Below are 13,942 nucleotides of genomic sequence, written 5' to 3'. Positions count from 1 at the left end.
GGCACTAAACATCAGAGGGGTTGGTACCATCTAAAGGAAACACTGTTCTGTGAATCAAAGAGGTTTTTGTTTTTGTCTTTTCTACAAAAGGGTGAAATTTTACTTTTCTTATTGTAATGAGAGTAAGTGTATACTCTTTGTTTTTCAGAACAGCCAAGTTCTGTTGAAAGAATAATTATGTTCTTGAAATGTCATAATGTTAAGCCTTGCTATGGGTGGCTAATTTGCAAACATGTAGTATGATGTCATTTTGTTATATTATCGGAGCATTGGGTGGGGGGGAGGGGCTCCCGACTGTAAAGAGAAGCATTTTATTAATTGATTTCCTTTTTTTGTTTTTTGCCTCTCATTTCAGAACGGTTTGATCACCACTGTCCCTGGGTAGGCAACTGTGTGGGGAAAAGAAACTACAGATTCTTTTATATGTTTATTTTATCTCTGTCTCTCCTGACAGTCTTTATATTTGCCCTCGTTGTCACCCACGTCATTCTTCGTAAGTATGCTGGCGGGACCCGACGCGTGCCTGCCCATTGGCCCGCCTCTGGCTTTCTGATTTAGTTTTGATTTGATACTTTGATCATGTCGGGCTTTCTCTTTCTTCTCTCCCCTCTTCTCCTGGCCCCCTCCTCACTTCCTGCATGCCCCCTTTCCAGTTCTGCCTTCCTCTGTCCCTCGTCACTGCCCCCCCCTTCCAGTTGCCACCCCCCATCCTGCCAGGGTCACACCTGGGCCCTCTTTACGCCCAAGACGGTGTCCCGGATACGCTTGTCCCTGTTCCGACCTCAGCGACTTCACTTTCCCTTCTGCTGAGGGATCCCCTGGGAAAATCGTCCCCCCCCCTTTGCACACTGGGGGACCAGCCAGAGCACAGAGTCATGGTTTTACTGGGATCAGTCCCCTCCCCAGAAACAGGTATTTGGGGATAAAGACGGTTTCCTAGCACACAATCTGCATATCACCGGTACACACTTGATAAGGTGCTCACTTATCTGCTAGGACACCGGTAAGCCACCCCTGGCACAGAAAGGAAGCAACTTGATTAAAAACGAGATTTGGGTATAAATGACTATATATATATATATATATATATATACCTAAGCAAACGGTATTGTTTATTCCCCAATCTGATGGTCATTCACATTCCTACAATAGACAATGATGAAAAGGAAGCTAATTGGCTTTGAACTATAGATTTAAGCCTCTAAACTTCCATTATGCGGCCATTAGCAACAGTAAAGTCCAACAGAGCCTCTTGGCCACATTCCTGAAATGCAGCCACCCATAAGCAAGTACAGAGCCCCTATCTGGAATGTTCCAGAAAGTGCCTGAGCACATGCCTCGCTCTCTTCCTAAGCAGCAGCGCTGAACCACAAAGGGGGTGTGGGCTAAGGCTGGGGCTGGAAGCCTTTTCCTCCCCTTCTCTTTCCGTGGAGTCTGCATGGGGTCCCGGGAAGTCGGTGGTCAGGAAAGTTTCATGTTAGTTCTTTTAAATATTCGTCAAGTTTGCACATTAACGGGAGGATCCCAAACTTTCATAGGCATTTTAAATCCTAGTTCCTGTTTTTTCTTACTGAAATCCTTTTATCCAAATGTGATGCAAGTTTGAAACCTGTGCTTGTGAGCCATTCCTTGGCGGGGTGTTAGGAACAGAGTTGGTGGTCATCAGAGAAGGTTCCCAGGGGACTCGGGTGGGGGATGCCAGTGTGGTTTTCAGAGTCAGAAATGGCCAAAGTCGCCATGGTCCTCGCTGGGTGCCAGCGGGCAGGAGAATCCGAGAGGAGCAGTTGTGTGCACTGTGGAGGGAATAAGCACCCGTACTCCAGTGCGTTACCCACGACGCCTCAAACTGGAGTTTAAACACTACGTTTTCACATCATCTTAAGTAACTTCCAACTGCCCCCCTGTAGACATGATCACATTGTGCCTGTGGCCTTACCCCTGCACTCCGGGTACCAAGGGCCCGCTTTCACTCGCTCAGCCGCACACGTAAACTCTGGAAACGTGCACACACAGAGCGAAGCCCACCGCCTGACACTTTCATCTCCACTGGAGTTCCACTCAGCCGGGCTCCAGGAAGCAGGCCCTGCTGTGGTCTGTGCTTGTGCGTGGTTAACCCAGCCTTCTGCACAAAAAGCATGCGGAATCCCTCTGCCTGCAAGTGACCCAGACATTCCGGACGAAAGCAAAGCAACTCAAGGTTTTCCTCTCCTCTTGCTCTGTGCCCCAACACCCCCACCCCACCCCCCATTTGGTGCGACCGGAGATGCTTTCAGGAAGGGCAAGGGTTTTTATATGGTCCCCATGGTCCCCCTAAGACTGCCGCTGGGGGACTGTCACCTGAGTTCTCCCTGCCAGGTACCAGGCTCTGAGAGCAGGGAGAGTGGGGTGAGGATTCTGTTACCTCAAGGTTCCTGAGCTCATTCTGCCTCAGGCTGTGTTTGTTTGTGGGTCCGCTGCAGCCCCCGTGGAGTCTGCCTTACCGGCCTAGCAGGAGGTGGGGAGAAAGCCCTAACTTTCCTTATCAGTTCTCCCACGCACCGGCGTCCTAACACACGGCACAGCCCCGTGCCTCAGTGAGCACAGAGGGAGAATGGGGAGCCGACCCACCCGCAGAGCTGAACAGGGCTGCGGGGACACAGAGGGTCAGGGACACCGCCTCTAACTCCCACGTGGCAGCTGCACGGGCACAAAATGCCACAGTCCCACTCCGTCCATTTTCCTTGTTCTTCTCGCTGCTGTCTGGGGGCCAAGCCGTGTCCCCAGACCATGGCTCTGTGCAGCAGGGACCCCGCCTCACCGCCCCAGGGTGGGATGTCACCAGTTCCTCCTACGGGCTTTTATTCCTAAAAACCGTAGTGCCAACATATAAACTGAAAATTGCTTCTTGTCGGGTGTGTCTTTACTCAAGTCCTGACAGACCGTTCACACTGAAATGTCTGCATCCGAAGGGAATCGGTAATAAACCGCACTCCGTGCAGGGACACGCAGGGTCGGAAGTTAACAAACTCTGGGAAAACAGTCTTCCATAAAAGAAGAGAAAAAGATTGCATACAGTATTCTGTTTTCCTGGTAAAACGAGGAAAACAAAGGAGTCATCAGAACTGTAATTTATGGGAAAGTATGCAGATATCCATCTGCTTTTTTAATTGAAAAAAATATCCTGCAGATGTTGGGTCTAGTTACGAATCTGCCGTTTTCTTGTTGAATAACTTCAGTGGGATCTCAGTCTCGAATCCGTGGCCTAGGTGCCGCAGCACAGGGGAAATATAATTACTTCATTGATTTTGAGGCGCCTGTTACGTCTCTGCAGATGAGAGAGCTTTCAGCATGCAGGCTGCTTCGCTGGAGGTAAATGTGTGAACACTAAAGTTTGGACTCATTCCCACAGGTTCGCAGCAAACGGGATTCCTTAACGCTCTGAAGGACAGCCCTGCGAGATATCCTTTCTGGTGGTGGTGCCGTGTACAAGGCTAAGGGTTAAGTATTGGACTGGCCTTCTGCTCAGCTTCCTCCTCGTCCTGCGCCTTGGCCTGTCTTCTCAGCAGCCGTGTTCTGGTTCATTCTGTGAAGCACCCGCAGGATCCCCCAGCGTTCACTTGGCAGAGGAGTAGCGTCTGCGGGCTCCCTCTGCGCAGTGACGCGTTTAGCCTTGTCTCAGGGGGAGGGCCCCTGTGCTACAAAACCAGGTGCGACCTCTTGCCCACCCCCAAACCCACACCTGATGAGTGTTGGACCAAGTTGGTTCAAGCTGCAAATACTTCATTCGGATCAGTGGGTGGTCCCTACGCAAAACTTAAGGAGGCCTGTGGGCATTCCTTTCTTAGTAGGCAGCCGCGAGGTGGGAGTCCCCTGAGCCCGGGGGTAGATTCCGTCTGGGGGTCAGTTTGGCATTGCTCTGGGCAGGACAGATAATCCGTATTTATTTTTAGAAACAGAACACCTTTCCACAGCCCTGAATGACCGAAGGTGGTCGATCTCAAGTCGTTCGGTGAGTCCCATCCTCTCAGACAGCGTGCATGGGCGTGTGCTACATTATCTTGAACTTCTTGAAAGGAAGAGGTTCACCCATTAAGGTCGTGCGTGGGCTCCCACCCCTCCCCTGTCCGCCCACCATGCACACTCACTGGTGTCGCATCAGCCAGCCGGCCCCACCCACCACCTCCGGCCAGGACCCAGCTCTCTTTCTTCTTCTCGGAACCAGGTAGACTGGACTTGAACCTCTCATTATTCCTGGGAGTCGTCATCTTGTGGTAGAGAATTCTTAAAGAATGAAGCGCTTCACTGAGATGTGCATATCACGTACATGCATTCCAGTGGACAGACCAAGGCAGTGACCTCACTGGTCAGAAAGGCTGACCTGAAGCCTGGGGATTTTAGCCGCTCCATTCCCGGGGGACTTTGGGCTCCCACTGCTCCACGTGGCTCTCGCCAGGCACCCTCAGGCACAGCCCCCCGCTGGACTGTTGTGGGGTGTACAAGTTGTCCGCTGCAGACCTCCCAGCTCACAGATCTTATCACCTCACGACCCTGGCATGAGTCCTAAGGGAAGATGGTGGGGGCAGCAAGTCCTACCCTGGGGTAGCACCTTTTAATTCCTGCTCCAGCAGAGCTGTGAGAGCCGACTCATTTCTTTCAACGCTTTGTGTCTGTTTGTTGACCCGACGTAGTCAACCACTCCGTACTCGGCAGCACTGTGCTGACAACATCAACTATCTGGAGTACGTGTGACAATGCTCGGTGCTGCAGCATTGCTTCTGGGGGTGGGGGGGCAGGAGTGATTTCTGGGAGGCTTCGTTCTGTGGCGGTTTATGCGATGGGCAGGCTCCGCCAGAACCTGCTGTCAGAGCACATGTGTGTCTGCTCGTTCTCAAGGTTTGGCTGTGCTCATAATCTGCATGGTCAAGGGCGCTGTGTTCCCGCAAAGGACGTAGACAGGTGTTGCTGGCAGAAAGAAAGGAAGGGTGGCAATGTGTCCGAAGCAGCATGCTGACTCCGCTGCAGAAGCTGTTTACGTGGATGAGGGAGAAGTGCTCTCCTTTGGTCCAGAGCAAATCTGAGCTTATTTCCCGTGGGATGTCGTTCTCAGGTAGAGGTAGAGTTTTTGAAAACTCATAAAAATCCCAGGCACTGACTTTCCAACATTGTCATATCTAGCCACTGCCTCCCCACCAACATCCTGACGTTTGCCCTCTTCAGGCTGTGACCTAAGCATGTCTTCCACGTTCCAGAGCTTGGTGGCCACAACCTGCCCTGAGTGTGTGATGGGCTCCCTACAGCATCCAGCACAGCTCGGGTGCAGGACTTTGGCACCTCCAGGCCACGGCCTCTGCCAGCTCTGCTCTGCACATGCCCAGCCGTTGCAACAAAAGCTTCCCATTGCTGCTGCACCAAAAAGCCACAATCTAGAGGCCTGAAGCAACATAAGTGTATTAGCACACAGCTCTGCAGGTCAGTGTCCAGTGGGCTCGGCTTCTGATTTCTTAAAAGCAGAATAAGTCTGAAGTGTCACGGAGACTCAGAAAATGCACTTGAGCGGAGGAGCGGAGTCCAGAAGGAAGCTGCGCATCCTGCAGGGAAACCAGGGAAGGCGTTGGCAGGTCGCCTCTGCAGGGGGCTTGGAAAGATGGGTGGCGTTCCAACAGGGTTGGAGGGGCGAAGGCCCAGGCAGGCCCCTGTCCTGAGCAAGGCGCCAGTCGTTTCCGGCCACCATCGGAGCCTGACAGGCTTCATTCTGTTTCAGTGGAATCTGGTAGGGAGCTTGGAGTTGGCCGAGTGCCCACAGAAAAGGAGGGCACCACCAGCCTGGTAGAATATTAACAAAGGCCGCTCAGGCCTCCCCTAACTCAGGGCCTTCAGGGCCCACCCAAACTGGTATCTGTTGGTCCTCAGAAAACGGATGGGACAGGTGTCCTGGGTCCTCTGACAGCTGCAGGTTAAATGACCCCAATTTACCTACCGCATTGTTGCCAGAACTAGAGGCCCCTCTTCCCACCCAGGGAACTGAGACTTCCTGCTGCCCCTGTCCCATCTGATGGAGGGGGTTTCATGAAAAATTAGCATCACCTGCATCTCATAAGATCACAAAGTGAGGGAGGAGGTCATTTAGTTTTTAGAATCATCCAAGTAATGCAGGAGCATATTCTCACCATAAAAAATGTCAACTAGAAAAGTGAGATAAGAAGGGAGCATTGCTCTTGTCCCTCCTTAGGAACCCGCGTCAGTTTCTGTGGCTCCTTCCAAGTGCCCTCTGTCTAAGGGCGTGAGTTCCTGTGCGTGCATTCAGATGCTCAGACCAGTACGCTAGGGCTGTGGGGTGGGGGACTGCTTGTACCTAAAAGGGACCGTGCCCTCTGTTGTTCTACAATTTGATTTTTAAATATTTCCATGTCAACGTGTACGTCGACCTCATTTTGTTAGCTTCTTTATATAATTCCAGAGTACAGATGAACCATAGTGTATTCTATTGTTAGATATTTAGATTTTTTAAATTCTTTTAGTGCTCAAGAAATAAGGTAGGAGATTTTCATGTCAGTATTTCTCTGTGCATAAGGGTAGGCGTTTCTCTAGGACCGACGACGAGATGTGGACCCCCTGAGCCGAAAGTGAAGTGTGTTTTATATGTCGATTCACGTGCCGAGCTGTCCCCTAAAGAGAGCGCACCGATTCACCCTCCGTTCCCCTCCGACTGCACCCACACTGCTTGTTAACACTGCTGCGATTTTTGCCAGTGTGATGGGCTGAGAAAAATTCATGGCTTTAATTTCCATTTTCTGGATAAAAATTGGCTTGTACATACATTTTTTCAAGTTTATTGACCTTTTTTTTCCTGCCACAGTGGGCCAGTACTGCCCTTTGTCCATATTTTAACTGGGCTATTTGTCCTTCTATTAACACGTTCTTTATGCATTCTTAGTAATAACCTTTTAAAATATCCTTTGCCAGTAGTCGCTGCCAGCTGTCACCTACCTGAATGCACCAAAGCGTTTCATTTATTGACACAGTCAATCTATAAATCTTGTACTACAAAGCTCCTACCCCACACTTTGTGCCTTATATCCTCATCCCAAAATTATGCAAATAGTTCCTTCATTTTCCTTTAAAACCTTCATATTTTGTTTCTTAAGTTTGGCACAGCAGTTTCTCTACGATATAGTTTTGTGTCTGTGGTGTGAGCTACAGTTTCAACTTAATTTTTCTCAAGTGTTCAGCGAAGGGTCTCAATACCGCTTGTTATTCCAGTCTAGTGGTTCTCAAATATTTTCGTCTCAGAACTCCTCTATATTCTTAAAAATTATTGAGAACCCCAACGAGCCTTAGATACATAGAGTATATCTATTTCTGTAGGTCATGTTTGAAATTAACAAGAAAGGACAAGTGCTTCTCCTGTGAGCATGAGTGAGGAGAGCTTACAACGTCACATCAATCGGCCTCCAGAACTAGCTGCTGAAGGATTGAGAGGCAGAAGTTGGGCGCTGATACCCTGAAGGGATCTTCCGGACCCTACGGGTCCAGGGCCAGCCCTTGAGAACCAGCGGCCTGTTCTTCCCCCACTAACTGGAATGCCTTCATCCTACATGCCCACAAGTCTGTTTTGGGTCCCACTACCTGGTTTTGTTTGCTAGAAAACTCTTCTCTTGGCCCCACACCCATGATCCTCTTTTTACAAATGTCTTACTTTTTCTCGTTCACTTTCTCTTCTGGATGTGTTTTAGGGCCAGTGTGTCTCATTTCAGTTTTCAAATCCCAGTTGGAATTTTGATTAGAATTATTGTGACTTCCCAGAGTAATTTGGGACAAACCGCACCCTTTTCTGCCCAGTATAAAGGCTCGTGGGAGAAAAGGAGTTGAGAGACTGGAAGGTGGTGGCCACATGTCTCATCTGAAGGGTCCTGGTGACCTTCTGTTCTCAGGGTCTGACATGTAAGTCAGCGTGAAATCGACAGCCCACCTCCCAGACATGGTGGCGGGCACTTGGGTTACAGGCGAAGGCTGGGTTTCCCTGACTCTGTCTCAGGACCGTACAGCCACCTAACTGATGAAGATGAGGTGCCATCAAGCTCCTGAACCTAAATATTTAAAAGCATTGAGTGCCGATGGAGACGCTGAATCTAGAGACCCAAGGGAGAGATACCTCCAATTCGCGCCGTTCCATCCGGGCTCTTCCTGTAAGTGTGCACTGCAGGTTTCACTAATTTTTAGGAAAGAAAAAAAGAAATGATTCCCAACAGCATCTGCTTCTTGTATTTAAATATCAGAACCCCAGACAGAGGCCTGACACAGAGTAAGATGCGCGAGGATGAGGGGCGCACGCGTGGTGCCCCAGGGCAATGCGCCTCAACTCTGAGTGGCTCCCCGGGCCTCATCAGCCTGGAGCTCAGAAAGGAGGGGACCCATGGCAGAGCCTCGGGCTTCAGCATTAGGACCACACTGGGATCCAGGTGATTTCTGTTGATAAGAAAACAGACATGAAACACACAGATTTTTAAAAATAAATTGCCACCTGGATTTGGCACTAGGCAAAAAAAAAAGTCATAAGCCTGGGTGCTGGGATTCAAAGAGATTGGCCCGGACCTGGTAACAGAGCCAAGCTCTGGGCAGCTCTGGGGTGTGGGGCCGATGAACGAGGCTTGACGTTCCCAGGCAGTCTCAGTCCCGCTGCTCTGAGGTCTGAGAGCCCAAAGTTAACACCTGTCGTGGGACACTGTCACAGTTTGGGACCTGGGGAAGCAGCCGTCTCTCCCAGAAGCCCGGTCACCCAGTGCCAGCTCTGTTTTGCCGTGACTGCTCTGTGAGCTCTTGTAAGGGGCTCGACGACCCGGAGCTGAGGCGTCCTTCCTACCTGTGAAGTGAGAGGGTCGGAACCAACCGGGACGTCTTAACTCGGGTCAGGGCGCCTCAACGGAGCAGCGTCAGGGCAGTCTTAGGTCCCCTGAAATGATAAGGAAGAAATGTGTTTGGGTACATGTTTTCCTGAGAAGAAAGAGCCCCAAAAAGGTGAGGCACCGCGACATCTGACTTTGGTGACTCTCCGAGTGCCCCTCCCCATTCTGCCCAACACTATTCCATATCCCTGCAAGGCCTCGCTCGCCTCCCCAGGGCAGACAGCCTGCTCTGCTGTGCCCTTCGGGCCTGTCCCAAGGGCAGGGCCGGTGCCTTGGAAGGCTCCCAGCCAGCACTCCTGGGCTCCCGAGGAGACTGGAAGGAGACTGGACAGAGGGTCGTCTGCCCGTGGCATTTCCAGTGTCTCTTCAATTTCACGATCAGCTCCTGAGTACCTTGGGGGTGACATCTTGGGCCAGGGGCTGCGGGGAGTGACAGCCATACCCCTGGCCACAAAGGGGACTCCCTGTCTTACTGGAGTTTGGTGGAAGGGGGACAGGCAGAGGCCGGCAGTGTTAACAGCGTTAATTTGGAACTTGTTTCTGATGCAGTAGACATCCAAGGGCTTATGAAACTGGCTCCTAATGGAGTTGGCGGGTTTCCTCCCATTACTCTCTTTTAAAAAATCAGTAAATGGATTTTTATACATTTAAGAGAAATTTATATTACTCTTATTCTAGCATAGACATTTTCAACGCCCAGCTATTGGGTCAGCGAGATGTGCTGTTCAGATGTCTACGCTGCAGTCTGAGAGGGTTTGGCGCGGTGGACTCCTTCGCTGACACAGGTTCAAGGGTCCCTGACAAGAATCTCCCCTGGGGAGTGGGGGGGCAAGGGGGACAGCGGGCCTAAAGCCACCTGTCCCTCTGCAAGATGTAAGAAAGGAGCCCGCCCGTGGTTTGTCTGTCAGGTGGCAGAGCCACACCCCAGGTTCAAATTGTAGCTCCGCTATTTCTTAAATGACTTACCTGCTTCCTGCCTCAGTTTCCCCATCAGTTAAGTGGGAATCGTGTGTCTCCCTGGGTGGGTCAGAGGATGAAGTTAGTCCCTGGGAAGCCTTCGGAACAGCACCCGACACACAGCCCGAGGCCGGCCTTCGTTGTCCCTGGTGGTGACGGTTATCCCCTGAGACACACTATGGGAGAAGCCAGAGTGGGCTGAGGTTCGAACTCGCCTTGAACTCAAGTCAGGTTGGCCCAGCCGTGACCTGGCGGTGAAACCGAGTTCTGCTATTTGTAAAATGCTCCTAAAGCGCAGGAGATGTTAGAAAGCTGCATTTGTTCCTTTGTGGTGCTCTAAACCTTTAAAATTCCACATCCACTGGCAAAACAATGCCTCCTGGTGGGGGTAATGATGTCGTGTGGCTTTAAAAAGGAACAGAATAGGGACACTGGCCGCTTCAAACGCGGCTCACCTCCACCGTGATGCCGGTGCGGGTGTGGCTGGTGCCTGAGGACGTTGTGTGCGTTTGCTCACGACCCTCCTTTCACCTGCGTGGCAGCTGCACAGCATTTCCGAGATCAAAGTTCTGCTCTCTGTGGGTTATTCAGCAAATAAATCTTTGCTTCTGGTTTTTATTCTCTTTCCCACCCTTGACCGTTTCTTGCCTGGTTTCTGAGTCACCTCCTGTCTGGTCATCGTATCCCTTGTCTCTTCCCCCTAGCTTATGCAAGTTCATTGCCACAGTCACCTCCCTGTACACCCAGTTTCCCTGACTCTGCCTGCCTGCCATGGACCGCATCGTTGTTCCTGGACTCCACCGCTGCTTCCAAACCTGTATGTCCCATGGGTGGGGGGATGAGGTTAGGAGAAGGGACGTCTGTGAGTCCTGACCTGTCGGAAGCCAGTTGAGAATAAGGCCCTCCTTGCTACAGAGGACACCGTCCGAGTGTCCCCATGTGCACAGTGGTTCCCCCGCCGTAACCACTAGCCCAGCTGGGAGGGCGGAAGAGGTTGCCCAGGCTGGCGGCTGCCTCTCTCGGAACCCCCAATGATCCCGCCTACCTTCCATGTTTTCCTGCATTTCCGAAAGAGCACTTTGGTTCTCCGCCTCCTTCCTCCATGAGGATCGGCAGGGCCTGCGGGGAGCGCTGTGGGTTGGCAACCTCGAAGACCGCAGCCGTCTCCCTGCGGGCCGGCCAGCAGGTGCAGGAGCGTTCTCCTCCTGGGGCGTCCTCTATATTTAGAGTGGTGCTTTTCCGTGAGCTCACAGTTTCTAGAAGTTTAGACTTTAAAAATGTAAAGCACTGTGCACCTCTCCAAGGGCAGATCCCCCGGCTTATCCTGGTGCCGACGGTCAGTTAACAGGCAGGAATCCTCTGCTTCTCCCATTTCGTGTAGGGCCCTCGAGCCGGGACGCGGCATTTGTTACTCAGGACGCAGCATTTCATGGCCGCCCTGGTTCACGCATTCACGTCTACGGTCTAAGATGAGTTATCTCCAATCCCATAAAAAAATCAGTGGTGATGTATGAGCTGTGGCTTCCATCCCTGGGAGCAGAAGGAAAGTGCGAGTGTTTATTTTCTCTGCCTGTAAGTTATCGTTGGGGGTCGCCTGGTGTATTTTAAACCCCCAGACCTAAAAAGAGTTTTCCGTTTCCCGAGAATCATCTATATCTTGTCAATAGAGTTTCATAAACATTTGTGAGACAGAAAAATTCCCTAGTCTTTTCAAGTTGCCACACTCTTGGTTGATTTATCTCTTCTTCTGAAGGACACCAGCCTTTTTGTCCTCTGGTTGTCACATGTCTGGTGTGACTGTCTGTCACTCCGTGTCTGGTGAGCATCCAGGCGTCAGAGCCTCCTGTGTCGGGGTGGGCCGAGGGGCCGGGTGACCCTCACCCTGATGCCACTCTGAGAAATGCCCCCGCTGGTCAGGAGTCCACGCACAGACAGACACAGGCAGCCACCCAGGTGCGGACAGGCCGCTGGGGCAGAAAGCAAGCCGTGAAGATAAACCCCGCCCGGCTACAGCCCCCATCGTCAGCCTCACGGCAGTTCGCTCACAGCCCCAACATCAGGTCGGTGGAGAGACCTGTGGGTGCCACAGCCCTCAACGCTCAGAAGCCAAAATTAGAGTCTGTGATTGAAGTGAGACCAAGTACTGAGTCCTTTCTTCGAAGGCCCGGGCTGCTACCGTCCCAGCCAGCAAGTGTCCTGGTTGTGCTACCACACTCAGTGCCCCGCCCCCAGAGCCACAAGAAGAAGATGAGGAAGGGCAGGGGGCTGGGGGGGCAGTCAGGGGACCCATGAGCAAGTAAACAGGTCACATTGGGGGGGGGCCCTCTTACTGCACGTGAATGCTGAGCAGAATGTGACGTAGGGCCTGCCCAAGAAGGTCCCCCAGGTTGGGGAGGACACCTTGGCAAGGCTGGGTCTGCACAAGAGGCCTAAGGGGGGGTCCCACCCGGGGGGGTCCCACCCATCACAGTCCCCTCCTCCCGGTTCCAGTCCTTGACTCCGGGCCACCGTGCTGGAGGCCGTGGTGTGCTTCTTCTCCGTCTGGTCCATCGTGGGACTCTCGGGTTTCCACACCTACCTGATCAGTTCCAACCAGACGACGAACGAAGATGTAAGTCCTAGCGGTCTGGGGTGTCTTCGTGCTCAGCGCCCGAGAGGGAAGGGGCAAGAGGAGGTTGGGAGCTAATGTCTTCGTCCGCCCTGCTCCAGACGTGAGCCCTTGGGGGCAGCGAGGAGCCTGGAAGCATGTCGCCCTTGGCTCCAAGCTCTCTGGGTGGGACGTCTCTCCATGGTCCTGCTTCCTGACGGTGTCAGTTAAAAGACACTGAGATCAGCCAAGTGACACCCAGCTCAGAGCCCTGGGGAGGTTCTGTTCTAGCCCTTTTAAGTAGTTTTTTTTTTAAGATTTATTTATTTTTAGAGAGAGGGGCAGGGAGGGAGGAAGAGAGGAAAAGAAACGTCAGTGTGAGAAAGAAACCTCAATCGGTGGTCTCTTGCGTGCCCCCCAACTGGAGACTGAACCCACAACCCAGGCGCGTGCCCTGACCAGGAATCAAACTGATGACCCCTCGCCCTGCAGAGGGACCCCTGACCCACTGAGCCACACCCACCAGGGGTCCTTCTCAGTAGCGTGTGAGTCCCTGCAGAAGCCAGGGCAGGCTGGCACCTCGGGGTGCTGGTGGAATCACCTTTCATGGTCAGCGTCTCTACGTCATTTCGAAGGCTCGCGGGCCCCAAAGTTTAACTTCTGTGCAGGGTTACCTGCCTATTCCCCATGTGGGCAGAGAGGAGCTGTAAAAACAAACAGAAGGTTGGAGAGTTTCTTCGTAAGCCTGGGCCTCTTCAATCTAAATACTTAGGTTCTGACAGAGTCTATTGGTAGGTCTCCCTGTCACTCCGGTGGCCGGAAGGGCTTGAGAAAATCAATGCTGGTGAGATGCGCAAGTCAAAAGAATGTTAATACAGTTATTTATATTCGGTAACTGAGAAGAATAGAATCTGCAAACGCATTTTGGCAACACCATGAGGCCAAATTCAGATGGGCTATACACTGGCGATGGGGGAGCCACCTTACCCCTTGCGGCTGCCATCCGTTTAATCACTCTTCTAGCACATCAGCTGGGAGTCCGAGTGACGTCTCCAGGGGCTCGTGTGAGCTGGCCCGGGGGTGCTCTGTAGCAGAGATAAGAGATTGTCCCCAGAGATCGTTACCTTCTCCCTAATCTGACCTGCTGTTTTGGGGTATTTCCGAATTTGGGGTGATCTCTCTTGCTGAAGAAATGAGTAAAGATTATTTGCATTCTCAGTGACTTGTCATAGTCCAGTTCTCTTAAACCGGGGCCCTGGTGTGAAGGATACCGTGTTACTGACTACCCTTTTCTTTCAGATTAAAGGCTCTTGGTCAAATAAAAGAGGTAAAGAGAATTATAACCCCTACAGCTACGGAAACATCTTCACAAACTGCTGTGTTGCCCTGTGTGGGCCCGTCTCCCCCAGGTAAGACCCCAAAAGCATCGTGCTCCTTCCTGGATTTTGGAAAGCCCACACCTTGCTGTGTGAGGACAGGCCACCCCAGGGGGGTACCCGGCCACAGCGGTGGACCA

General features: G+C 52.0%; 1 protein-coding gene across 3 annotated transcripts in view; it reads left to right on the top strand.

The window, feature by feature from the left end:
* The window catches only part of ZDHHC14 (zinc finger DHHC-type palmitoyltransferase 14), a 220,874-nt gene that overhangs the window by 188,467 nt on the left and 18,465 nt on the right, over positions 1 to 13,942 (top strand). For all 3 annotated transcript variants that reach the window (XM_037126031.2, XM_037126032.2, XM_053668713.1), the window contains exons 4-7: positions 356 to 493; positions 3,389 to 3,437; positions 12,348 to 12,450; positions 13,726 to 13,835. In XM_037126031.2, the coding sequence (XP_036981926.2) occupies positions 356 to 493; positions 3,389 to 3,437; positions 12,348 to 12,450; positions 13,726 to 13,835 (400 nt within the window). The remainder of the gene's footprint in view (positions 1 to 355; positions 494 to 3,388; positions 3,438 to 12,347; positions 12,451 to 13,725; positions 13,836 to 13,942) is intronic.

The sequence above is a fragment of the Artibeus jamaicensis genome, unplaced genomic scaffold, assembly GCF_021234435.1.
Source record: "Artibeus jamaicensis isolate MK-2021 breed Jamaican fruit bat unplaced genomic scaffold, CSHL_Jam_final contig_497, whole genome shotgun sequence".
Classification (NCBI taxonomy): Eukaryota; Metazoa; Chordata; class Mammalia; order Chiroptera; family Phyllostomidae; genus Artibeus; species Artibeus jamaicensis.
This window is presented reverse-complemented; position numbering and strand designations above follow the sequence as displayed.